Source organism: Squalius cephalus (genome assembly GCF_949319135.1).
Source record: "Squalius cephalus genome assembly, chromosome: 21".
Lineage (NCBI taxonomy): Eukaryota > Metazoa > Chordata > Actinopteri > Cypriniformes > Leuciscidae > Squalius > Squalius cephalus.
The window spans coordinates 11,610,562-11,638,086 of NC_137142.1; the positions used below are offsets into that span (position 1 = coordinate 11,610,562).

At 40.7% G+C, this 27,525-nt stretch overlaps 1 protein-coding gene across 3 annotated transcripts in view; it reads right to left on the reverse strand.

The window, feature by feature from the left end:
- Positions 1 to 7,066: 7,066 nt before the first annotated feature.
- The window catches only part of ttc7a (tetratricopeptide repeat domain 7A), a 91,035-nt gene continuing 70,576 nt past the window's right edge, over positions 7,067 to 27,525 (reverse strand). For 2 of the 3 annotated variants that reach the window (XM_079855035.1, XM_079855036.1), the window contains one exon: positions 7,067 to 9,431. In XM_079855035.1, coding sequence (XP_079711161.1) covers positions 9,213 to 9,431 — 219 coding nt within the window. In that variant the 3' untranslated portion in view covers positions 7,067 to 9,212. The remainder of the gene's footprint in view (positions 9,432 to 27,525) is intronic. The other variant, XR_013819517.1, reaches the window with a different exon arrangement.

Below are 27,525 nucleotides of genomic sequence, written 5' to 3' on the forward strand. Positions count from 1 at the left end.
TGATTAATCCATTGAGGGACGTGGGCAGGTCCAGGGCGTAGATCTCCCTCTGGATGTGGTCAGCCAGCCCATGCAGGAACATGTCCCACTGCGCCTCCTCGTTCCATTGACACTCTACCGCCAGAGTCCTAAATTCAATAGAATAGTCAGAGACTGACCTCTCTCCTTGTTTAAGCTCTGCTAATATGCGGGCCGCCTCTCTCCCGGTGCTGGCGCAGTCAAAGACTCTTTTCATCTCGGCGGAGAGTGTCTGGAACGAGGTGCAGCATGGGTCTTGATTCTCCCACACTGCCGTTCCCCAAAGTGCTGCCTTCCCAGTCAAGAGCGTGAGCACGAATGCCACTTTGGCCGATTCGCTGGAGAAAGTCCTCGGTTGCAGGGAGAAATGCATCGAACAGCGGGTTAAAAACGCTCTGCAAAAACTGGGCTCACCTGCATAGGACTCTGGTACGGGAAGGCAGGGCTCTGACTGGGAAGCATTGTCCGGTGGTGTGGGGGGAACGGCCGGTGTGGGTGGCGCAGCGGGACTTCGCAATAGTTGGAGTTGCTGGGTGAGCTCGGACACCTGTGTCACCAGCGCTTGAACTGCTCTCGCTGTGTCGTTGAGATTCTTCTCCTGATGATCCATTCGCTGTATGCTGGTGTTGACAAATGATTCAAGTGATGACGGGTTACTTGCTGCTTCCATGGACTGATCAGATTGTTCTGTCATGGTTACAAAAGACGGAAGCAAATGTGCAAGTAAAACTCTGTTTATTGATATGAAGAATAATGTCCGATGATGAAGTAGGTAGACTGGTGACACAGGGACTAGATGGTCAGCAATGGTGTCCGTGAAGTGAAGTGATGCAGACGTGACGATCCAAGTGAAGACGAAATCCAGGTGAACAAGAAACAGGAACGGGAACACGATCAGGAACGCTGACAGGAACAGGATCACACACGGGAGACATCAAACAACGATCTGATAATGAAAGGAGAGTGCGGTGAGGTTTTAAAGGTGATGAATGAGATCAGCTGGATCGCTGATCAGTCAGGATGAGCGGTAACGCCCACTCACACACACCCACACACACATAACAACAGTAACACGAGACGAGAAGGAAACAATGAATTTACGAACCGTGACAGTTAAGTGCTCACGGAAGAGAAGGGTTTTCAGTTGTCTTTTGAATGTTGCCAGGGATTCTGCATTCCGGATGAGGGTGGGGAGAGCATTCCACCAGCATGGAACTGTGAATGAGAATGTTCTGGAAAGTGATTTTGTGGCTCTCTGTGATGGAACCACGAGACGTCGCTCGTTGACCGATCGTAGGCTTCTGGTAGGGATGTAGACTTGTATGAGTGAGTGAAAGTAGGAGGGAGCTGTGCCTGAGATAGATCTGTAAGCAAGCGTCAATGCCTTGAACTTGATGCGAGCAGCGAGAGGTAGCCAGTGCAGAGAGATGAACAGAGGAGTGACGTGGGCCCTTTTGGGCTCGTAGAAGACAAGACGAGCTGCAGCGTTCTGAATCATTTGTAGAGGTTTAGTTGCACATGATGGAAGTCCAGCCAGAAGAGCATTGCAGTAGTCAAGCCTAGATATGACCAGGGCCTGGACGAGAAGTTGTGTTGCATGCTCAGTTAGGAAAGGCCTGATCTTCCTGATGTTGTGCAGTGCAAACCTGCATGATCGAGCTGTCTTTGAAATGTGATCTGTGAAGGTCAGCTGGTCCTCCAATATCATTCCAAGATTTCTGACCGACCTTGATGGAGTAATTGATGATGAATCTAGCTGGATAGTGAAGTCGTGTTGTAGAGATGGATTTGCAGGGAAGACGAGAAGCTCAGTCTTTGCCAGGTTGAGCTGCAGGTGATGTTCCTTCATCCATGTCGAGATGTCCGCCAGACAACTTGAGATCCGTGGAGCTACTGTGGGATCATCTGGTTGAAATGAGAGGAAGAGCTGTGTGTCATCAGCATAGCAGTGGTAGGAGAAACCATGTGCCTGTATGATGTGTCCCAGTGATGTGGTGTAAATGGAGAAGAGCAAGGGTCCAAGAACTGAACCCTGAGGAACCCCTGTGGTCAGCTGATGTGCTTTGGATACCTCGCCTCTCCATGCGACCCTGAAGGACCTACCTGTCAGATAGGACTCAAACCAGTGGAGGGAAGTTCCTGTGATGCCCAGTGATGAGAGGGTGGACATAAGGATCTGATGATTCACAGTGTCGAAGGCAGCAGACAGATCCAGGAGAATGAGAACTGAAGATTTGGAAGCAGCTTTTGCGATCCGCAGGGCTTCTGTGACCGACAGTAATGCAGTCTCAGTTGAATGCCCTTTCTTGAAGCCAGATTGTTTGACATCCAGCTGGTTGTTCAGAGACAAGAAGTATGTTACTTGGTTGAAAACAGCTCTTTCAAGTGTTTTCGCAATGAATGGTAGGAGAGAGATAGGTCTGTAATTCTCTACAGATGATGTGTTTAGTGTTGGTTTTTTAAGCAGTGGAGTTACCCGAGCCTGCTTGAATGCTGTAGGGAAAGTGCCAGTATGGAGGGATGAGTTGATGATGTGTGTGAGTGCTGGTAGAAGTGTGGGAGAGATGGCTTGTAGAAGGTGTGAGGGGCTGGGGTCTAGAGGGCAGGTGGTAGGATGACTGGAGAGGAGAAGTTTAGATACTTCTTCATCGGTTAGAGGAGAGAAGGAGGAGAGAGGGTTATTGGCTATGGAAGTGGTCGGTCTGGGTTCCTGTGTGTGTGGAGCTGAGAACTGACTGCTGATAGATGATGTTTTGAGAGAAGGAGAGAGTTGAATGTCTTGAAGAGTGATCGTGTGTTGGAGGAGCTGTTAATCTTGTTGTGGAAGTAGGAAGATTTTGCAGCATGAATATCAACAGAAAAGGAAGAGAGGAGAGATTTACACATACTCAGGTCAGATGTGTCTTTTGATTTGTGCCATTTCCTCTCTGCTGCCCTGAGTTTGGTCCGATGTTCACGAAGAACCTCAGATAACCAGGGGTTAGAGGGAGTAGCGCGTGCAGGCCTGGAGGAGAGAGGGCAGATATTGTCTAGAGAAGAAGTTAGAGTGGAGCATAAGGTATCTGTTGCGGCATTCACATCCAGAGATGAGAATTGCGAGGGTGAGGGAAGAGATGATGACACGGCAGAGGAAAGATGGGAGGGAGAAAGTGAACGCAGGTTTCGTCTGAAAGTGACTGGTGGGGTGGTTGGTGGTGCACGGGTAGGAAGTTGTAGACTGAAAGTAATTAGGAAATGATCTGAAACATGGAGAGGTCTCACCAGAATGTTGTCTGTAATGCAGTTGCGTGTGTAGACCAGGTCCAGTTGGTTGCCTGATTTGTGAGTACCAGAGGTGAGGAGTCGTTTGAGATTGAAGGAGGCTAGTAGAGAGACGAAGTCTGTTGCATATGGCTTTTCGAGATGAATGTTGAAGTCACCAAAGGCTACAAGTGGGGTGCCGTCCTCAGGGATGGAGGACAGCAGCACATCCAGCTCGTCTACAAAGTTTGCCAGCTGACCTGGGGGGCGATAAATGACTACAATATGGATCTTATTGGGAGTTGTAAGTGCAGGGACAGACTGACAATCTGTGCGTTCTGGAAAAGTCCAGAACGGCCGTCCAACCGAGGGCCGTCGGCACAAAAAAAAAGTGTAATAAAGCAATATGAACAGCCAACAGCAGGGGCACTAATACGATCACTTATATGTGCTACATGTAAAAAAATCAACTGAGGAAGAAGAGTCGGCCTACTAGCCACTGACAGAAAGTTAGTTTTATAAGGCTTACATATACTGCACTTTTAATTTTGCTTACATTTGAATAGTTAAGTTATAGTATATAGCAGTGGTATCCAACGTGGTGCCTGTGAGTTGCGCGCTAAACACATTCTATAAATAGCCCCAACTTGTTAATAGCGATCCACTGTAAATCGGGGCTCCAGACCTCGAATTGGTATAATTTTGCGACCTTTTTTCGTGCCGGTGCAACTAAACATTTGCACTTCTGCCTCTACAAAATTACCCAACTCTCTTTGATTATACGCTGTCATTTGCGTTGCGTATGAGAAACATCAAATGACAAACGCTCAAAAAGCGGAATAAAACTTGTTTGGTCTGAGCAGCGCAGAGCATTATCAGCTCGGCCCAATAAATAGCGATCGCGGCCAAAGCAGCAGCTGTGCGGGCTGATCTCGATCACGCATTTTTACACAGAGCTGTGCGATCCACTGAGAATCATTTAAATTCAGCGCAGAATTCTGTATCTCTATTATAAACCCACAGATGACTATGTGATTTAAGCTTGTTAAAAGCCAGATGAAACAGCGCTGATATTCTCAACATATTGACGCAAAAAACAGGCGAAACATTGTTCCAAGAACAAACCAGAAGACATTGCACTCCACAACTTATGAATTAACTGTAGTAGCCTAAAACAAACTTTTTTGGCAGAAATGTGCCTGATATAATCATATTAAAAATGCTGTTATATTAATATCATGTATAAATGTATTAAATGTAATGCAGTAATGTTTTTGTTTAGAAGTTATGGCAGTTTATTTATTTATTTTTGCATTTATATGTATACTAAATGTTTGGGCTACTGTTTTTGATAACACATTCAATAGGCTTATAGAAAATACACATAACATAATTTTTCAGGAATTGTTGATTTTTTTTTAAAGGCTTGTAAGTCTGAACCAGAATATCAAGATATTTTATTATTTCGCATATGATGGTGAAAAGTAAAAAAGCACCACCATGTTATGTGTATAATAAATATTTTTGAGTATAACAAACAAAAATCCCTTCTAGATTATTTTATCCCTTGAGGTAGCCCTTGCACACAAAAAAAGGTTGGAGACCCCTGGTTTATAGTAACTATATGTTTTATAATTACAAGTTTGTGTAATTTGGGGTTTCTGTAGCCAGTGACATTTCATTATTTGTATTTTATGGCATTGTAAATTTTTTTGTTTTTATTTGAAGGCTGAGGCCAATTATCATCATTGGTTTTGAGATGTTACTTGCTGTGAATACCTTGTCTGATAGGCTACAGTATTGTGGCATAGTATCAGGACATCCTGGCTAGTGTCTGTCGCACACGGCTAGAGACGAATGGCCGGATGATGGGCTTATTTGGGAGAAAGTCCAGGGCTGTTTTTTAGCCCCAGTCCGTCCCTGTGTAAGTGTAATAGCATGATATTCAAACGAGTTGTTGTTGCATAGAGAAGAGAGTGCTGAGTATTTCCAATTGTTAGAAATGAGAAGTCCTGTACCCCCACCCCTCCCAGACTGGCGAGAGGAGTGAGAGAAGGAGAAATTGCTAGAATTTAGTAGTTTGACGCTACCAGTGAAAAGGTTTGGATCAGTAAGATTTTTATGTTTTTAAAAGAAGTCTCTTCTGCTCACCAAGGCTGCATAAAAAAAAAAAAAAAAAACAGTAATCTTGTTAAATATTGTGACAATTTTAAATAACTGTTTTCTATTTTAATATATGTTAAAATGTAATTTATTCCTGTGATCAAAGCTGAATTTTCAGCATCATTACTCCAGTCTTCTGTGTCACATGATCCTTCATAAATCATTCTAATATAATGATTTGATGCTCAAAAAACATTCATTATTATTATCCATCTTGAAAACAGTTGTGTACAATTTCTTTTCAGGATTCTCTGAAGTTCAAAAGAACAGCATTTATTTGAAATAAAATCTTTTGTAACATAAATGTCTTTACTGTAACATTTGATCAATTTAATTCATCCTTGATGAATAGTATTTAATTCAAGTATTGATTTATTGATTTTAATAAAATAAAAATTCTTACTGACCCCAAACTTTTGAACGGTATAGTGTTTAATGTTACAAAAGCTTTCTATTTCAGATAAATGCTGTTCTTTTGAACTTTCTATTAATCAAAGAAGCCTGAAATAAAAATGCAAGTAACTGTTTTCAACATTGATAATAATGAGAAATGTTTCTTGAGCATCAAATCAGCATATTAGAATTATTCATGTTTAGTCCATCTCTGCAAAACAGACTTCAGGGTAGGAGATGGACTAAAAATGAACTCCCAAAACTTACTGCCAGATTCTGGAAGATGAATTCTTCAAACAGTGCTGGTCCTTCAAGAGTCACTCTCAATCTGTCTGTTGATAAAGCCTATAAAAAAACAGTCTTCATGTATTTGCTACACTTCTTAAGTGTGGGTCATTTTTTAGGATTCTTTACCTAACCTAAGTCTCTGAGATCCTGACAACTTGCACTTCTGGAGACTCAAGGTAGGTTGCAGTTCTGGAAAATGGTGGCACTGGAGACTAAAGGGTTCCTGATGGTTTCACACGTGTCTTTTCTTCTCCACCTGTTTTTGTCTGATCCTGCTGACCCAATGAGCATTTCACTGTCCAATGGTCATGCCTTAACTGCAATTTCAAGTATTGCATCCTTCTCATGGGCATTTAATAATTTTGACTTTTCAGTCTGAGTTAAATCTTTTTTGCCTTATTTTATCTGTAAAAGAAAACGTGCTTAATAACTATGCACATCTGAATATAAGGCGTTTTTCATTTCCAACCTTCATGAACAATTATCACTTATAAATGATCACTTATAAATGATTAAATACAAATGAATAGTAGTTATTAAGATTAATGTGGTTTGGAATTGGTCAAATGTGCCTGGAAAAAAAATATGATCAGAAAATCAATGTGCCTAATAATTCTGCACGCAATGTATATATATCATTATTTGTTTTTCATTATGGTTGAAATATGACCATATGACTACCATTAAACAACATAATCTTGTGAGCATTATTCTCCTAATGTTTTGACTTTAATCTCGAAGGTTAATTTTTTTTAAACTCGATTTTTTCTAAAAAAAAATTTCCTTCCGTATGAAAATGCTTATTTTAAAAAAAAACACAAAAAAACAGCTGCTATAACTGTCAAATATTAAATTGAATATTACCATGCAGCATGAACACATTTAAGATTTTTTAAAATCAATAATATTAAGTAATATTACGTTTATATTTGACAACCCGCAATAACCCAGCCATGCCATGAAAAACTTTTACAAGCAGATTCAATGTGAATGTGTATTTATATCGGTTTGAATTACATATTAATGTATTTTAGAACACAAAAAGTATGTCATTGCCCCATTTAGTAAGACCTTCTTATTCAAGCATTTGAATTATGCATCAGCAATAGTTAAAACAGAGAAAGCTCTATAAAATATTATGTGGAAGTGATTCAAAACAATACTATGCCAAAACATGCAGAGAGGCCAGAAAGACCGGTTTCAAACAATAGCAATGGGAGGATAATAGAGATACAATTTCAAGAGCACTTGTTAAACTGTGCCAGGAGAAACAGTGGGCATATATACTGTAGATGTGTGCAAGTAAACAAGAATCCCACTTATAACACTTACATAACCCAACTCAATAGTCTATGCATTTGTTCAATGCTCTCCCTAATTAACATCTTGATCCCGTCATCAAACAGAACTGGCTAAAATAGCACAGCGCTGTTTTCCATGAGGCTTTAGACCCACGTGCTGAAGATCCAACAGCCTCCCCAGAAACTCAAACAAGGCTCGGCTGCTAGGCAACCACAGCCGCCCCAGAGAAAGAAGACCAAGGGTTTCTCCACCAACAGCACTGGAAACGTTACATAAGATATTTAAGTGCTGTGGAGCTACAGGACCGAAACTGATAAGGAATGAAAACAACAGAAAACAATGACGCTGGGACTGCAAAAATCACTCTTTACAAGAAGAACAATCTTTAACCAACATACAGTACAGATGATTACCAGGTTTATAAATACTAAAAGAATTTAAAATGAACTAAATAATTCAATAATTTTGTCCCTGAAATACAAGACTCCGTATCTGAACATGTTGCAGCATGTGCAAAAAAATATTGCAGATAGAAAGAAAATGTTTCATGTGTTCAGTCATTCTGTCAGATATGTTGTAGTTATTTGAGAATATGGAAGTCCACACCACAACTGTCAAGATAAATAAGAACAATATTGTTGGAATCACTGACAGTCTATCGAATCAACCTGACAAAAAAGAGTCCAAGCATTTAAAGTTGCAGTCGACAAAAATTGTAGAGTGCTCTTATAATAAAAATGAAAATTACCCCATGATATACTCACCCTCAAGCCATCCTAGGTGTATATGACAATCTTCTTTCAGACGAATACAATCAAAGTTATATAAAAAAATGTCCTGGCTCTTCCAAGCTTTATAATGGCAGTGAATGGCTGTTTCTGTTTTGAAGTCCATAAAAGTTCATCTATCCATCATAAACAAACTCCACACTGCTCCGGGGGTTAATAAAGGCGTTTGTGTAAGAAAAATATCCATATTTAAACCTTTATAAAGTAAAATAACTAGCTTCCGGCCAAACGAACATACAGATTTTATGGAACATACAGATTTCATACGCAACTTATGCGAGTAATGCGACGTACTGCTGATATTTACAAGTTTACAAGTCACAAGTTGTGTAAGTTGCACTTTAGGTGCAAGTAGACAGCGTATGGCCGTTTGGCTGGAAGCTAAAACTTTACTTTTTAACGTGTTAAATATTAATATTTTTCTTACACAAATGCATCAATTCGCTCCAGAAGGCCTTTATTAACCCCCCGGAGCCGTGTGGAGCACTTTGATGATGGATGGATGCAGTTTTATGGACTTCAAAATAGAAACAGCCATTCACTGCCATTATAAAGCTTGGAAGAGCCAGGACATTGGGTAATATAACTCCGATTGTATTCGTCTGAAAGATGAATGTCATATACAACTAGGATGACTTGAGGGTGAGTATATCATGGGCTAATTTTCATTTTTCAACTATCCCTTTAAGGTCACATTTTCTGTTGCTCTGTGAAATAGCGCAGACGCTTCAATGGGAATTCTCGCAGTCTGGAATTTTGTGTGACAACAAAAAAGTCCCACATTGAATTTTGTCATATATTTTCATTTGCCACATTGATCAACAGAAAGCTGGGTGAGCGGTGCTTCATGCGTCGCTACTCTATTCACGACGGACCTTGTTTGCTTGTGAAATTTCACTAATGCGATCACGCTCCCTTTCAATCAAGAGCCAAAAGTGCAAAGTTTTTGTTATACAGTATGTGTCATTAAAGTGATTGAAAGCCAGCATTCCCTCCATATATACGAGTGCCATAGATGTGTCAGAGTTCTCGTGGGATGATGGTGAAGGGCCGGATAGGGCAGCTGGACTCCAGCTCCAGTGCGGTGAGGAAGCAGTCGGGAGCCTGTGAGCAGCTTCTGCTCTGTAGTGCCTCCCCTAGGGCACTCCAGGCCTCGTGTGCCGTGTTATGCACTTGTATCGCGTCCCTCAGCATCTTCTCCCCGAGACCCACGCGGCCTGTGCGCACCAACAACTTTCCCTGTGGACAGGAAGCGAGGGAGAGTTACACTGTTTTTTTTTGTTCTGATGCGTGATGTATTTTTGCAGAACTGTTCATTTTTTTATATATTCTAGATTAAAAATTAAAATGCTTGTGGGCAAGAAAAATATGAGTGTAGGGAGTTTGTGATGGTGTGCTGCTGTTATACATTGCTCTATAAATAAAAGAGTTTATTTATAAGGGAAGGGTATGGGTAAAGTGGAAAGGGGTCAACTTGGAATCAGTACAAAATAGTTGAGTAGACTCAACTGATTTAAAAACAGGCCAGGCTCCAATGAGATTCCTGGTGAGCCGGAGTTCATACATTATTTAATTGTTTCCCCATTACAGATTTTGTAACTTTACAAATTACAAACAATAGCACAAATAAATACAATAGAACAAAGATACAGATATGTGTGTGAGAGAGAGATAGATAGTGAGAGAGAGAGAGAGAGAGAGAGAGAGAGAGAGAGAGAGAGAGACTATAATGTATAAATTAAATATATTAATCCTATTAAAGCTAAATAAGTTATTCAGTCAAGATCATAGATGGTAAAAAATATGGACGTAGTGTCCATGACGTCACCCGTCAGTTTCTGAAGAGCATTTTTGAAGCCCAAATTTTTGAAGCCCATTTTGCCGTCGCCGCCCTATGTGATTGACACTCTTTTGCAGCCTGTCTCTAGCGGCCAGTCGATGAATTGCAGTTTAAGTCACTTCCATGTTGGTTTCAAAAGAGAGACAGGAAGGTTGCCGCTTGGTCAAGATCAGATTTAAACTTTTTTTTGTTTTTTTTGTTAACAACTTTTTATTGAGTTTTCTTTTTTAAAGTCAAGAAAAACAAAAATACAAAGCAAAAAGCAACTATACAAATCTAGAACCCACCCCATCCCACCCCTGGTAGACTTCAAGAAAATCAAAATCAAATACAAACATAGAATGTAGACCCAAAAAACAATAATAAAAAAAAAGAAAGAAAAAAAAGATAAAAATAAATAAATTACATAGATGTTAAAAAAGTTGAAGATTTAAACAGTATATTAAGCTACTGTCACTTTAAGATCAAATGCACAGTTCCGACAAGCATCAGATTTTCTCCCAATTGTTTACGTTCATTAAGACTTTTTATTTTAACGCAGTTAAAACAGGGCTTACGAGGATACTTGCCAAAACAGGCATTTTGATGTAGCCCAATTAGGGCCCGAGCACCGATGGTGTGAGGAGCCCGAAAACGACAATATGTCGTTTTTTGGAGTGGGGGCAGGGTGGGAAAAGCCCGCCTGTGGAGCTGGGCCTGCATTTTAATTTTGTGTAATTCCCAATATCCCATTTTGTTATTCCCACTATTCTCATTGATGATGTTCATTAAACTCTCATTACTGAAAAAACAATCATCTGTACTCTACAGTACTCAATATATTTAATATCAAGACCTACTGGATAATTAAAAAATATACACCTTTTGCATTACACTGATGAGAATCTTTTTTTTTTTTTTGGGGCAGGGGGGCATTATGGGTGAAATATGACCATATTTATGTTATCACTGAAAAATGGATTTCCCATGCCAGGTATTAAAATGTCTTAAGTAAATATTAGATAAAAAACTTCAGTGTATATATAGGTAAGCATTGCTGTGTAACAAAATAACCATATGTTATTTTGATGCATAAAAATTATGAACATTTTTGATTGTGTTTGTTTGGTGAAATACAGTGTAGAAAATGCTTTATGGTTATTTTTTAACTAATTTAACATTCAACTAAAATTTACTTCACAATAATTGACTTTTTAATGAAATTATGATTTCTCTGATTTAAAGGCAATTTGTAGGGCAAGTACATAAATATCAAGATATATCATATATGGTCAAAGGTTAATATATTTTTTTCTGAATTTTCAGGACAATACTACAGTTCAAACAGTAAAGCAAGGTTATGGGTCTAATTCCCAGTGAATGCATGAACTAAAAAATTGTGAAACTTTTTATTTTGGGGTTAAAAGTGTCTGCCAAATACATAAATGTTATTGTAAATTACTGGCAAGTCCTACACACAATTACCTAATTTGCATCATAATATTTCACATTTATAATGTACAGTCTTCATTTCCTGGAAAATGAACCAGAAATATTGATGATAAATAAGACTTGTTTAGTAAATGTGCATGTACAGTATGTATTGTATATTTACTAATGCTTTGGCAACGTGAAGATAGTTCCCCATGCCAACAAAGCTTCTTAAATCTGAAATATCAATGTAATATGCATTGTAAATCAATGGTATGAGATGAAAAGTGGGTTTAGAACAACAGTGTATGTGCACAGTGAATTGGTGGTTATGCCTAGAGTTAAATTGTGTTACTTTCCCCAATCCTGCCAACAACACCATGATTTACCCATTGCAATTACATTTCATCGTCCCCTCTTTCAGCACATATGCAGTTGTATTTCTGGGTTGCGGCACATGACTGCTGATTATGCAGGCACTTCAAAAGCACATCAGAGAGAATGACTCCGCTGGGGAGAGAGAAAAGCGAGGCAGGAAATGAGGCTCTCACAGACACGAGTGAAAGAAGCAGCCACAGGCAGGGCATGTGGGAATACACAGCTGCAGGAATACACAGACTGACAAGCCTGTGGACCAATCACAGCTCAGTAAGAGGCTGTTCTGGTTATTCAGGTGTTTATTAGTCTTATAGCTGGAGGACTGTACAGCAGAGCACAAGAAGGGGGTTTAAAATATAAACAGATATGAGGCTAGCACATTTGGGCATAAATTGCCTCATTTTCATATGGATGTAGCAGAGGTGGCACTTGAAGAACTGCTGTAGGGTCACGGCCCTGCATCTGAACTCTGCTAATCCAACAGGATCCTGATCCGATCCAGCTGGGACCAGCTACGATTACAAGTGTCAGCTACTAGGCAGACAATACACACACAGTGTACAAACAATGCATGTGTTTGCAAGCAGACAACCCTAACATAGACAAACCATTGATTCATGTACAAACACTACTAGAATTACAGAAAAACACAAAGCCAGAACATTTACACATGCAGTGACTCATATTCTTGCTGTTCCTCTTGTAAGGCTGATCAATTTATCAAAATAAAATTGAAATCGTGATATGGTTTAGCATAATTATCAAAATTTTAATGCTAAAAAAAATTTAATTAAATAAATGAGTCGCACATTTCAGAGCGAAGCGAGGCTCTGTGTTTCCACAGATCTTGATCCGGTGTTTGCTCCACACAAACTCATCTCTGCATCTGCTCTGAGGATGACCTGATTATTGCTTTGTTGCAGGTCGGCAGAATTGATTTTGCAGGACAATGTGGGACATTTGGTAGAGCAATAACTTATTATTGTAATATTCATTTGATTTAATCTCTCTCATTAACCATTTCAGTCATTATCTGACCATTATCTGACTCTTGGTGATTCTATGGCCATCTCTTCCCATACCATGAATTTTCTTGGCAATGGGGTAGGTTGCCAGGTCTGTCCCCAACCCTCTCCATTTCATGGATTGGGACTCACACACACACATTCACACCTATGGTCACTCGAGTATAGCCAATTCACCTACAGTATACTGTATGTTTTGGGATTTTGGGGGAAAGTGAAACCGGAGCACCAGGAGGAAACCCACGCAGACAAAGGGAGGACATGCAGACTCCACACAGAAAAGACTCTTGGCTCAGCCGGGGCTTGAACCAGGGACCAACAGTGCTACCCACTGAGCCACAGTGCAGCATATTATGTACATAGTACATTGGTTTATGTTCAAAGTAAAGCCTATTTGCAGTGATATTAGATGATAATGTTCTTTATAAAAACTCGAGTGATACAACACACTACCAATTCTGTGTACTAAATATAATTAATTGAATATAAATTTCTTTAAACAGTGAATAGGTTGTGCTACTTTATTAGACCATTGCATACATTTTTTACTGGAGTACCATCTTGTAGATGTGGCGGTTGTGGCCTAATGCTCAGAGATTCTGATTTGTAACCCCGAAGGTCGCAGGTTTGATTCTCAATACCGGCAGAGTATTGAACGACTGAGGATGCCCTTGAGCGAAGCACCTAACTCCCAATTGCTCCCAGTTTGGATCGCTTATAACGTGCATTTGGGAATGCAATATGCTCCGGCTATTATCAGATTTGTAATGAAAACATACATAAACCTGTTGTCAACGAAGAAGGAGCTCTCTACAGTTTTTCGCCAAAATAAAAGCTAGATGATTGAATGTTTGAAAATGAAGAAATTAAAACATAAATTTTATTACTGTAATTTTACAGTAAAATAAAACCAAATATATACTGTATATATATATATGTTTTTGCAAACTTTAGCCAGGCTTGGATGAAGGGATGCCCTGTACTTTCTACAGTTGTTGACTGTGTTCCATGGTATATCTAATGCCTTGGATTTTTTTTGAGTTTGGGAGTGAATAAGCAGCTTTACCAAGTGGTTCTCAACATATAAAATACAATAAAAAGCATCCAGGCAGGCCGATTTCAACATGTTACATTGGTGACTTGAATGTACTTAATGAGCAAAGCAACATCAGCTTGTGAAACTGTAAAGCTCACTCTGCCTCGACTGATTATAATGCATGCCACATCTCGTGTGAAACAGCATTAACACTGGTTCTATGTCTCATTATCAGATCTCTTGCACCGTATGATACAATTGCCTGGTTGCTAGGCATCCCATAAAGGCCTGAGAAGGAGTGAAGTGTTATAAATAATGTATTTGCATTATCTAATCAACTGACAGGGCAATGGTAGAGAGCCAGAAAGAAGACAGAGAGAGAAAGAGGGAGGGAGAAAGCAATAGACACAGAGAAAGGACCCAGAGATTCAAAGAAGGCAGATGTATAGGCAGAAAGAGAAAATTATGAGGTGCTGAGTCACAGCGCTCAGTGTGCTTAAACTCATATAACACGAGAACAGAGACTTCAGAGACACCGTGTTTGACTCACATCAGCTGATATCCCTAAATGAAAAAATACCCATCCAGATGCCCTGAGTAATGACTCATACACACGTTCATATGTCCCCCACAGAAACATATTAATATATGCTGTATTGTATTGTAAAAAGCGCTATAAAAATAAATGTGACTTGACTGTGAAAGATTTTGTATTTTCAGTCATCAGAATCATCTACATTGTGACTTAGATTTAATCAACTGAAAACAGTGTCTGTCATCAGATTCATCTACATTGTGACTTAGATTTAATCAACTGAAAACAGTGTCTGTAAAGGTGTGAACCAAATGGCCCACAGTCATATGGCCCATACAGACAAATGGCCCATAGAACATGATGGGTGTGAAACCACATTGCTCAAGGTAGATTGTAGTATAGATCTCCTGTGGGAGGTCCTAACAGTTTTCCTTTGTTTGTAGCCCTTTTGTCTTCATGTATAAAGTTCTGTCTCAGACACAGAACGTTGGGTTAAGATTGTTGAAGGGCGACATGCTAACATTGCTGCTGAAGGACTGCTACACTACAAACCTTCAATAAATTCTTCTCCCCACAAGAACTCTGGTCAAGCTTACTTATTTTATGTATTGGAGAAATCTAATACATTGGCGAGCCACCCAAACCACTGCTCGGCCAAATACACCAAAATCTAACAACTGTAAGTGTAAGCTTTCATGATGGCAACGCTGATTTTTCAGTAGACATTACTCCAGTCCTCAGCATCACATGATCATTCAGATATCATTTTATTGTGCTGATTTTGTGCTCAAACAGTTCTTATTATGATTAATCTTGAAAATTGTTGTGCTGATTCATATTTCTGTATGGGGTATGGTTCAGCGAGGTCTGCAGCGGGAGAGAGAGACAGGACACAAGCAGTGCATAAGTAGGTCAAGTGCAAAATGACAAACACCTGTGTCTTGTTGCAGTAATTGGCGTGGAGAGACCGGATAAAGCCACCGGGAAACGGGAAGCTGGCAGAGAGACTGGACTGGAGACTCGTGCGAATGTCTGGAGACTAACTGCTGTTGCAAACGGAGATGCTGATTGCTTTAATCTAAAGTAAATACTGTTAATGCGTTTGTTTTTGTTTTATCGAAAGAGTCAAATAAACACACAAGTCTCAGTAAGCTGACCCTGTCTTCCTCCTTCCTTACTCTGAACATTATCACACTGGTACAGAAACCCGGGAAGGAAGAAAAGCCACCACCGCCATGACCATGCCCCGCCCACTCACATGCCCTTAACAAAGATGGGGCACGTGAGGACGACCCGGAGGCTTTAATTGATCTCTTTGAGAGAACCGTGGAGGCATGTGAGTAGGGGTGGGAATCTCTAGGCACCTCACGATTCGATTCGATTATGATTCAGAGGGCTGCAATGTGATGCTAAAACGATTATCGATGCATCTTTTTGTGTGTGTGTGACTATTTGGTACTTTTAAGGCAAAGTATTTATAATGACCTATAAAGAATTTACTTCCAATATCTTTTATTAATAAAACAAATGTAAGTGATTTGGCAAGTCAACTGTAAGGTTACATTTGTCAGCATATGTCCAGGAAAATAAATGTGTGCCTGTACTAGCAGCATTCTTGTTGTAAATTAATACAAAATTCAGCATATTCTGAATCTCTAACATAAAATAATAGACTTCTAACCAACATCCTCCTGTTATATGCAATGAGCAATATAATCCTTCAGACAAAAAATAAATAAATAAATTAATAGAATCACAAGAATAAAATCACAAACAGCTTTCATACAAAAATATAGAATTATGAACCAGCAGCTCTCATACAAAAATAATACTTGGAGTTACGCATATTCTGAATAATTAGTGACATACAAAGCTGCCCAATAAATAATGAGTCTAAGACTTATGACTTGAAATTGTTGCTGTATACCACAATCAAAAACAGCTTATACAAAAAAAGTACATGATCATCTTTAATAATAATAATAATAATAAAAATAATAATAATAATAATAATAATAATAATAGATTTTATTTGTATTGCACTTTACATTTGGAGCAAATCTCAAAGTGCTACAGTTAAGATCATTAAAGGATGGTAAAATACAAATAGATGTAATAGTTAAAAGTCATAAGTTCTCCTAAAAAGAAATGTTTTTAGTCCTTTATTAAAAGTCTCAATAGTTCGAGGTGCCCTCAGATGGTCGGGGAGGGCATTCCAAATCCGAGGAGCGGCAGAACAGAAAGCCCTGAGTGCTGAGCTTAGTCTTGGGGAGAAGGAGGCGGTTTGAGTTTGTTGAACGGAGGGATCGAGTTGTAGTTGACTTTATGCACAGCTGCACTACTTCCTGAACTTAAGCCAGCTCCTTTATTTCCTGTCTTACATTATTGGACACACTGATTAATTCAGGTGTGCCTGACCTCAGTAGTCATAGCAACAATAATCAGACACACCTGGATTAATCAGTGCGTCCAATAATGTAAGACAGGAAATAAAGGAGCTGGCTTAAGTTCAGGAAGTAGTGCAGCTGTGCATAAAGTCAGTTGAAGGTGTGAGTAGTTCTTTCAGATGGGATGGGGGGGGTAAGAACCTTATATTCAATCCTGGCGGAAACAGGAAGCCAGTGAAGTGAATAGAGAATGGGTGTGATGTGGTCGTATTTTCGCACTCTCATCAGGATCCTTGCAGCACTATTCTGAACATACTGCAGTCTTTGCACGCTTTTGTTAGGGATCCCGATGAGAAGTGCGTTACAGTAATCCAGTCTGGAGGAGACAAAGGCGTGGACCAGTTTTCAGCATCTGCTAAGGTGAGTGTGGGACGGAGTTTTGCAATATTTCTGAGATGGTAGAAAGAGGTTTTTGATATGGGCTTCGAAGCTGAGTAGTGGGTCAAATCTTACACCAAGATTGGTGACAGTTGTGGAGAGGGGAATGTCATGACCAGAGATATTTATACCAGTTATGGAGGAAGACGTTTGATATGGTGTCCCAACAATAATTGCCTCAGTTTTGGAGCTGTTTAACTGGAGGAAGTTGTGTTTCATCCACACATTTATCTCCTCCAGACAGGCAGTGAGTGTTGAAGACAGAGATGATGTTGGTGAAATTGCAGAGGTGTGTGTTTCCGATTTCATGTACAGTTGTGTGTCAGCAGCATAGCAGTGAAATGAGACTCCATAGCGGCTAATGACATGGCCGAGGGGGATGATGTAAATGATGAAGAGAATGGGGCCAAGGACTGACCCCTGAGGGACTCCGCAGGTAACTGTGTGTTGCCGGGACCTTGCACTTCCAAGTGAAATGTACTCTGTTCTATTAGTGAGGTACGATTTAAACCAGTTACAAGAAGTGTCAGTGAGTCCAGTGGCTTGATGTAGCCGGTTAAGGAGTATGCCATGATCCACTGTATCGAAAGCAGCAGACAGATCGAGGAGTATGAGGAGGGATGGTGAACCAGCATCAGCTGTCATCCGTAGGTCGTTTGTGACTCTAACCAGGGCTGTTTCCGTGCTGTGGGCAGAGCGGAAACCAGACTGAAATCTTTCGAAAAAGATTGTTGTGTTTGAGATGATCCTGGAGGTGGGAGGTGACAACGTTTTCCAGTACTTTAGAGAGGAATGGGAGATTGGAAATGGGCCTGTAATTTGCAAACACATCTGGATTAAGGGTGGGTTTTTTGAGAAGTGGTCTGATTATGGCAGTCTTTAGGGCAGATGGAACATTGCCGGACTGGAGGGAGTGGTTTATTACAGTGGTAATCAGAGGACTTGGGACAGAGGTGTTTACTTTCACTGGAGCTGTAGGAAAAGGGTCGAGGGCACAGGTGGTGGGTTTCATCCTTTTGATTATCTTCTCAACCTCTTGCTGTGAGATTTCTGGGAAGCGGTGTAGAGGCTCGGAAATTGCAGGCTGTGAGTGGGTAGTCAGGGTGGATAGTGGTGAGGATCCAGGAAAGGTAGAACGAATTGAGTCTATTTTTGTTTTGAAAAAGGCCAGGAAATTATTACAGTGCTCTTCTGTAGTTTCTGTAAGTGAGGGGGTTTGTGGTTTGAGTAGATGATTTATGGTGGAGAACAGTTGTTTGGAGTTTCCGAGACTATTTCTGATGACATTTGAGTAGAAATGTGACCGTGCCTCTGTAAGTGACTTTGAGTAGTCCTTTCGGTGTTCCCGAAAAGCGAGCTTGTGCACAGTGAGACCTGTGGCTTTGAATCTCCTCTCAATGGCACGCCCAGCTGCCTTCATTTTTCGTAGCTCACCAGGGGGCTGATCGGGAGAAAGTGACCATTCTGGTTTTGACCAGGGCATGGAGATCCAGAATGCTTCTGAGGGTGTTATTATAATAGTCCACTGAGTCCATGGGTGGTAGACAGTTTACAGAAAGGAGATGCTCGAGGTCGGATGCCATAGTCTCTAGGTTGATGTTTTTCAGATTTCTGAAGCAGATTTGGCGTTTGGGCTTGATGAGGGTGGACGGTGAAGACATCTTCATGAAGATGGCCTTATGGTCAGAAACTCCTAGATCATGCACGTGAAGATTGCTGAGATAAACGGAGTTTGTAATGACTAGGTCGAGATTGTGGCCCCTAGTATGAGTGGGGGCATCGACAAGTTGTGTCAGATTAAAACAGTTGAGTAATTGGAGGAATTCTGCTGCGAAACGGCAGGTGGAAGAGTTGACATGAATATTCATATCTCCAAGTACGATGATATTGGCAGACATTGTACAGAAAGTTGAAAGAAGATTGGACATCTCTGGGATGAAAGATGAGTTTGGTTTGGGTGGCCGGTAAATAAGAAGTATCGTCGTGGAGAGAGGGTGCTTACATTTAAATGCAAGGCATTCAAACGAAGACAGCTCAGGCAGGGTTATAGGGGACAAGATCAGATCACTTCGGTGGATGACAGCCAGACCACCACCACGCCCTGTGCTGCGGGCTTTCTGTAAGTAGCAGTAGCCAGAGGGACAGGTCTCATTTAAAAAAGAATACACATCTGGTTGATGCCAGGCTTCTGTAAGGCACATCATATCCAAACACTTTTCTAGAATATGGATCATGAATATAATATAGAATATAATCATGTATAAGGCAAGATTTGTTTGTGATGGATTGTGCATTAAAAAGTTCAATCTTGATATTTGATGCAGCAGTGAGTCTCTGTACTGGCCGAAGTAGACTGAGGTCCACTCCACGTTTTCTACGGTTTCCATCCCAGTCAGTGCGTAGTGTTGTCATGGAAACTCCAGCGTTACTAGTCCTAGGAGTGACGGCGCCCTGATGACGTGTTCGAGATGCGACGGTGCGCACGCCAGACCAGATGGATGAGATGTTGTGATCAGACCAGGAGAAAACAAACTTTCGACGGCAACTTCTGTGAATGTAACGGGGCCGGCGAAGGAGTCCAAGTTGTTTAATGACTGATATACACGATGGAGTGGTATAGTTGTTGAATTTCTTCAGTTGAATGGCGGAATAGTTCAGCATCATGCCAGTCGTGGAGAGTGGTCTGTTAGCCATTAGCCATGCCCGTGATGCACAGAGCAAAGCCAACAGACACAGCAAGCAAATAACTGTGACTTTGGGTGGATACCTCGCGATCATAGGCAGTGACTTTGGTTGAAAGCCTCACGGTAACAGGCAGTGATGAACAGATACTTCAGAACAGAATCCCCAAGCGATAGAAAACTGGTAAGTAAACAGCCGCTTGAGTCGGCGGAATCTGTACAGAACACATACAAATCCACAATGTTTACTAGTGAGCAGTGACACTAGTATAACTTACTGAACGTAATACTGATCGATAAACGTTATACTATAGGCAATACCGTAACAACAACTGTTGCACTGTAGAGAGCACCGTCAAAACTGTAACTTTTTGTGACTGGCATTGCACTGATACACACTGTGACTGTGAAGGCCAGTACAGTAAACCTACGTATAACGTAAGTATAACAGATATTTTTACAGCATACTGATGTGAAAACTAAACAATAAAAGAAAGCAGCTCTCATACAAAAATAAAAATGGGTCACAATGAAATTATGCCAATTTTCCATACGTTAGCTTAAAGAGGGTGCCGTTCGGATTTCGTGCGATTTCCAGGCACTGCACTTCCGCGCTTCAGAGTTCCGCCTTTTTTGTTTCGTCAATATTACGTTATTAGAAAATATACATTTTTTAGAAAATCGATTTTTGATATTTGTGAATCGATTCAGAATCGCCCACGTTTGCATCGCGATACATCTAAGAATCTATTTTTTCCCCCACCCCTACATGTGAATGGCCACAAGCCCACTGGCCGGTGCGACTCATCCAGCCGCTTTAGGAAGAGGCGCGAGTGGCAGCCCAGCAGCTGCCGGTCCAGAACCTCCTGCTCTATGAAGACCTGAAGCGAGCCATCCTACAGTGGGTCGGCCTCAGCCAAGAGTAAAAGCGCCAGCGCTTCTGCTCACTGGACCTGGGCAAGAGTGGCCGGTCCTTCATAATGGCTCATCAGCTCTGGGATGCGTGCCACAGATGGCTGTTTTCTGGGGGAAGCATGCAGTGGGTCCAGTGCCACCGCCCGATATCGCTGGACCTGGCCATTCAACTGGCAGAGGACCAGATGGTGGTGTGCCCCGGTATCGGTGAATCCCTGCCATCTGTCGCTTTCTCTCTCCCCTCCCCAATGGTTTCTCCCACTCTCTCTTCCTCTAAACCGGTCCCTTTCCCTAGTTCCCGTGTAAATCTCCCTACTCGAACCCAACCCCGATGGAGGGGTGGTTCAGCTCCTGAACCTCCAGCTGGCCAGTGAGGACTGTCCAGAGTGCAGGTGCAGTGTTAGCTCCCGTTCCTCCGCTCTCTTCACGTCAATTCCTTGACCCACTTCCAGCCACTAGGGCGGCGGGGAGGTCTGGGCTGGACTGGGACACTTTGTTGACAGGTGTCCGGTGATGGAGGTGGGGGCACTGATCTAGGTTTCGGATGCACTGCAGGCTGTCCCAGATCAAGCTGGCTTGCAACAAATACCTGTGAGTTTTAAGGGGGGTGCTTATCAGGCTTTGGTGGATTCAGGATGTAACCAAACCTCGATTCATCAAAGCCTGATTCAGCCCGAGGCATTGGATAAGAGCTGCATGGTTCAGGTGTGTACATGAGTGTGTACATGGGGATGTGGTGAAATATCCAGTAATGCCTGCTGTTATTCAATTTAGCACAGTGTATTGGTCAAGTAAACCCACGCTTCTGACATCCGCTAATATTAGGAACAAATTGGCCAGCTTTTAGCCAATTATTGGGGTATTTGTGTGCGGATGTCTCTTGTGGTAAGAGAGAGCATGAAAGGGGTGAGGTCGTGCAGCCAGGGGAACAGAGCACTATTGAGAGGCTAATCCTCACAGAGCATGATGACTTTCCCCTCGAACAGTCTCAGGATGAGACATTAAAACAAGCTTTTGAACAGGTCTGTTCTATCGACGGTCAGCTTCAACCAGCTCGACCACTCTCCTATCCATATTTAGCTATTTTAAAAGATAGGTTGTATTGAGTGACCCAAGACACGCAGACAAATCAAGACATAACCCAATTATTAGTACCAAAAAAGCCACCGGGATATGCTTTTCCAGGCGGCTCACTGTAATCCTATGGCAGGACATTTAGGACAAGCAATGACAGTAAATCGTCTCATGACCCGATTCTATTGGCCAGGCATTCATGACAATGTGCGCAGATGGTGCGCGGCTTGTCGTGAATGTTAACCTTCTGAGGTCGGCAAACGCGCGGGCGCGTTTTGCTGGATTTTCTTCACATTGTAGCACTATAAACTTAAATTACTCCGTCATTTATGGTCATACAGAAAAAATAAATATAAAAAAATAATCTGTGATATTTTTACTTTTGTATGTGTCCACTTACAATCAAATCAAAACATTGTGCTTTTGTAAAATAAAGAAAATAAACAGGGTGTGCGTTCTGCCTCTCCGTCGCGGTGAACTTTTTTTCTTGAGCACGTCTATAAACTGAAACAAAACTCAGCGAATACTTGTCACACATTTATGAGCCATATACCTTTATAAACATTTAAGTGTGTACTTTTAAATGATCGGATTCAAACTGAAAACAAATATTCTCTGTTTAAGTAATTTGTATAAAACCAACAAGATGTCCAGCTTCTCAAACGCTTCCTAATTATTTTTAATTTGAACACGCCCACTCGCGCAAAAGATATTCACATGCAAATCTCCACATGGAACGCGAACGCGCTCGTTACCTCAAAAACAAAGCAGCAAAACACTTCACAAGTCTCTGCTTTTCGTCGAGTTTGAAAGACGCGCCGTGAGCTTACATTGGATTTAGGCTACCTCAGAAGAAGAAGAATGCGATTTGAAGACAAGAAAGATGTAAGGTAAGACATTCTTACATATTAGTTTGTTATTGTTGCATAAATTTCACATTGCAGTTGAACTGTTGCTAGATATATGGTGAATATTATAATATTTAGACCCGTGTTTACTGTTACTGTGTTTGTGGATATCTGCTCAAACGTAGATATGTATATGGTAACCATAATGTTTTATATTTGAGCGCGATCGCGTTTGAATGTATCATATTTGATACATTCGAAAAGCAAAACGCACCAAACGGCTTCATGTTTTTACTATTATCTCATTTCATATCATCATAACGAATGGAAACATTTGAAGTAACATGATAATCAATATATTTTTCTCTAGCTTAGTTGTTACTGAATAATTTTGGAAGATTTATAGGCTGCTATGGTTATTGTTATTATTATTTTATGCAGCACATAGCCTATGCCTAGAATGCACAACAAACCTAGTGTTCATTATATTATATATTGTTGGAAACATTTGTGTGTGTGTGTGTGTGTATTCTGTGAATTTTAAAAAGCAATTTTAACCAGAAAAATCTAAAATGTATTCCCAAAATCGTGCAGGCCTTTATCTTGATATAAGTATGTTCAATTTTTTTTTTTTCAGGGCCCAGATGCCACTCCTGCTGACTTCAACATTCACATGAGTCTCTGTACATGAACCTGGTAAAGTGAAAATCAAACACCTTGGAAATGAAAGGTATGTACAATGTTTTTAGGAATGGCACAAAGGTCTCTGTCTTTGGATCATTGGTTTCAATGAGTGCTTTTTTGTCATTTGTTGTGTATCTTTGGATTATGTTGTGTTGTAAATAAATCAAACAATCTAAAAGCCATTCTTTTTTAAATCTCCTCATTCTTTGTGCAAGTTTGCTCAGAATGATAGGGCCTGATAGCTCCTAATAGGGCCGTTAGGGGAGGGTCTTTGTCTTTCTCAGGTGTGAAAAGCTTACATATTTTAAAAATTTTAAATCAATATATTGTCTTATTTGAATGAGCAGTCAGGGTGATTTTCACATAATTTTAGAGCAAATATTCTAGGCTACGTCATACAATTTTCAAAAGTCTTGTGAAGAAATAATCAGTATGGGTTTCATGACCTTATTTCAGTGAGAATTTTTTTTTGTATTTTCACAAACCACGCATAAATGTCATTATCTCAAAACTACAAACTTTTACACACATGCTGCTGATATATTATTGTAGCAGAGTTTGTGCTGAATACAGTGTAATTAGACTTTAGCCATGTCACAAGTAACAGAAATAAGCACAAATGTCAGAGCATGTCAGAACACCTCCAGGGCCCAGAAAACAGCTCAGACCCCAGAGGGTTAATTGGTGAATCCACCGGCCTCCCCAAAAGTGCCTTTGCGCCCTCTTACTCTAATGCAGGTACTCTTCGAGATAATTGGCATGGACCTCATCGGGCCATTAGAACGATCCGCACGTGGGCATTGCTTTGCATTAGGGCTGGTGGACTATGCAACACAATACCAGTTGCGCTCTGCAGCATTTCCGCAAAAAGTGTAGCAGACGCACTGTTTCATTTAATCTCCCGAGTGGGAATCCCGAAAAAGATTCTCACTGATCAGGGCATGGCATTTATAACATGAACATTAAACAAACTTTACAGATTATTGGGCATTAAATTGATTCGCACCAGCGTCTATCACCCACCAGTGTTTCCCCTACAATGTATTAAGCAGCGGCGCAGCGCCGCCGCTGGATTTTCAGCGCCGCTGCAAAATCTTCACATGATCAGTAATATCACGACATTCACTTACACACGTTGTCATAAGGGGCCGTTCACATGCAAATATTTCAAATGTGGGCGCGCGGAAAGCGCACTCAGAAGCGACGCGGCGACAGACACAACGACACCACGACAGACGCCACGGGAGAGTGAGCAAGCGTTTGTGGAAAGGAGAAAGCAGTACGAACTTTTCTCCGTTTAAGTCCATGGGGTCGCTGTGTCCATTTTTTTACTGTCTATGGAAAATATGCCGTCCCGCCCTTCCGTGTTCGGCGATCAGGTTTCATTCTCGCGCAGCTTGTTTAGTAACTTCCCGTGCGGGTCTTTTCCGCTCCATGTTTGCGCCGCGCTCTCCGTTCCGTGCGTGTGTCCGCGTACTGCGCTCTCTGCTCAACGTTCCGCTCCGTCTTTGCGCTGCGCGTTCTGCTCCTACGGCCCAAACGCTCCAATCATGTAGGCCAGTGGTTTTCAAACCCTGGGTCGCGACCCACCCGAGACTTAAAAAATGGGTCGCCAGGATGATTTAAGGAAAATATAATTAAATTAAAAAACAAAATTTGTTTTCATAAAATCATAGTCTATAGGCCTATATAAAAGAAACACGCGCAATATGGCTATTTAAACAATTAATAGATTAATACAACGAAAGAAAAAACTGGCAGCATGCTGCTGAGTTTGGTTCATTTCTGTGAGGCGCGGCGCCTCACAAACCAGTTGACGGAAAGGAAACCGAGACGGCAGTTTGTTTGTTTTCTTTATTTTACAAAAGCACAATGTTGTGTTTTATTGCGAGTGTACACAAATATAAATAAATACTTTGCAGTTTCGAATGATGTCCTGAACAAAATAACGGAGTATATTTATATGATTCCATCATGCCGGTGGCGCCTCACATGCACACAACATATTCCAGCATTGCAATCTTGACATCGCAGCCGGTTCATTATCAAAATAAAATAGTCAACCTCACATAAAAATTACACTGCTCTGTTTAAATAGTCAATAGCCTACAATTCGTGCCATTCAGCGTAAGCACCGCTCCACTGTGATGTTTCCAAGCACATTTTTGCGCATGTGAAGAGGGTGATTTTCTGAAGAGGGATCGATATTGGAACGTGAGTGAAGTACAAAGAAGCCCACGAGCGTAATTTCCTATGGGGACAGGGTGGACATGTCCTCCCCACTTTTCAAAATTCAAAATTTGTTTATAGCTAGTGTGCACGCGATGTTCCCAGACGCGCGCGCATCGACATAGGCTCGGTCCTGCTCCTCCGTGGTATCGCATTTGCGGCACAGGCGATGAAACGCCAGAAACAACAACAGGTGACTAAGCTATCGTTATATGATCCCGCTCTTATTCATGCAATGCTTTTTCATGCGCGACAAGACAAAAAAGAACGCGCTGTCAGTGAATGTCCTCCTGACACACACACACACACACACACACACACGACCCACAGATAGATGCGCGCCAGTATCAAGTTCTCTTTCGCGCTAGAACGAACAACACACATGTATGCCATGTCCGTTTTGTCGAGTATCCTCACAAGAACAGTCTTAAATGAGTTAAATAAAATCTTAAATGAAAGTAAAGAGTAGTGAGAGAATGGGATGCGTCGTGAGATCGTCAGCTGTGGCTGGTCCTAAAGTGGCAGCAGCTAATTCTCTGAGAAAATTACTAACTGCTCTTGACTAAAGAATGCTTGTAGCTTTAATAAGGATTTATCTATATTTAGTTTATAATTTATGCAGTGCAGAATGTTTTGATAACCTTATTCAATTTCTGTATTTCATACCTGTTAGACAGGAAAGGCACAGGTAAATATGACATTTATAATGGGTTTATGTAAGGTTTGTTTGAAGTTCACTTAAATTAAAAGTTTTTATATTTTTTGAAGCCTATAAATATTTAAAATTTGGGGGGATAATCATTTTAATTTTTTCTTAGAAGCCTATAATAAATAATAGTTTAGCATCCAAATAAATCGCGAATATGGAAAAAAAAATTATTCGAATGAGAGAGTTACGTGAGCCCAACGCCGCTTACTTTCACTTTCGCTTTAAATTATTTCGCTTTGGCTTGTTTATATATATATTTTTTATTCTTGTTCTGTTCTGAATATCATTAAATTTAAAGGATTTGTTGTGGAATATTTTTAGTGAATTTTTTAAGCATACAGCAAACGATAGTAGGCTATTAATTGGTTAAAATTCTTACAATGGTTAATGGTTAATCGGTTAATTAGCATCCCTGTAGCTTTAGCTAGATCAAAAGAGTGCAGAATCAACTTTGCGTTACGATCGCGTCACGGATAAGCCACTGCACGTGCATCATCAAAAGCGGTTGTTAACAAAAGGCTTAAGAATAGGCCTATATAGGCCAATGGGTCACGTCAATAAAAAAAAAAAAAAAAAGGGTCGCTCTTGAAAAAGTTTGAAAACCACTGATGTAGGCTACCGATCACGCACTAGAAAAGCAAAGTCCGCTCAAATAACGTGAAATTTCTAGACTTCTGTTTGCTGAGCTGGTATAGCAATGCTAGGCAACAATGGTAAAATTACCTGCTCTGATCACATGCTCTGGTAATAAGAGCTTTGTATGATTATACTTTATTTTGATAATTAGTCAAAAAATAAATCTGTTAAATCTGAGTATGTTGCATAGAACTGAATGAAGAATAATATATTGATGTTTTATATTTTAATAGGGCTATTTTCTGTCCAATTTGTGTGGACATTTTTCTTTTTTCCCCCTTTTTTGTGTGTTGTTTAATTTAATTAGTGATTCTACATTTAAATATTGATGATTACAAGTTTGGGGGAAATGCGATTAATTGCGATTAATCACAGCAAATTGTCTTTCTTACATTTGAGCCCCTGGCCCTGATGAACTCTTTGCACGTCCCTGGAGGTTAGTGAAGTAAAATAGGCTATGCAAGCTAGTCACCTTTTAAACTAATGAAAAGTTTCATTTGGATTTTAA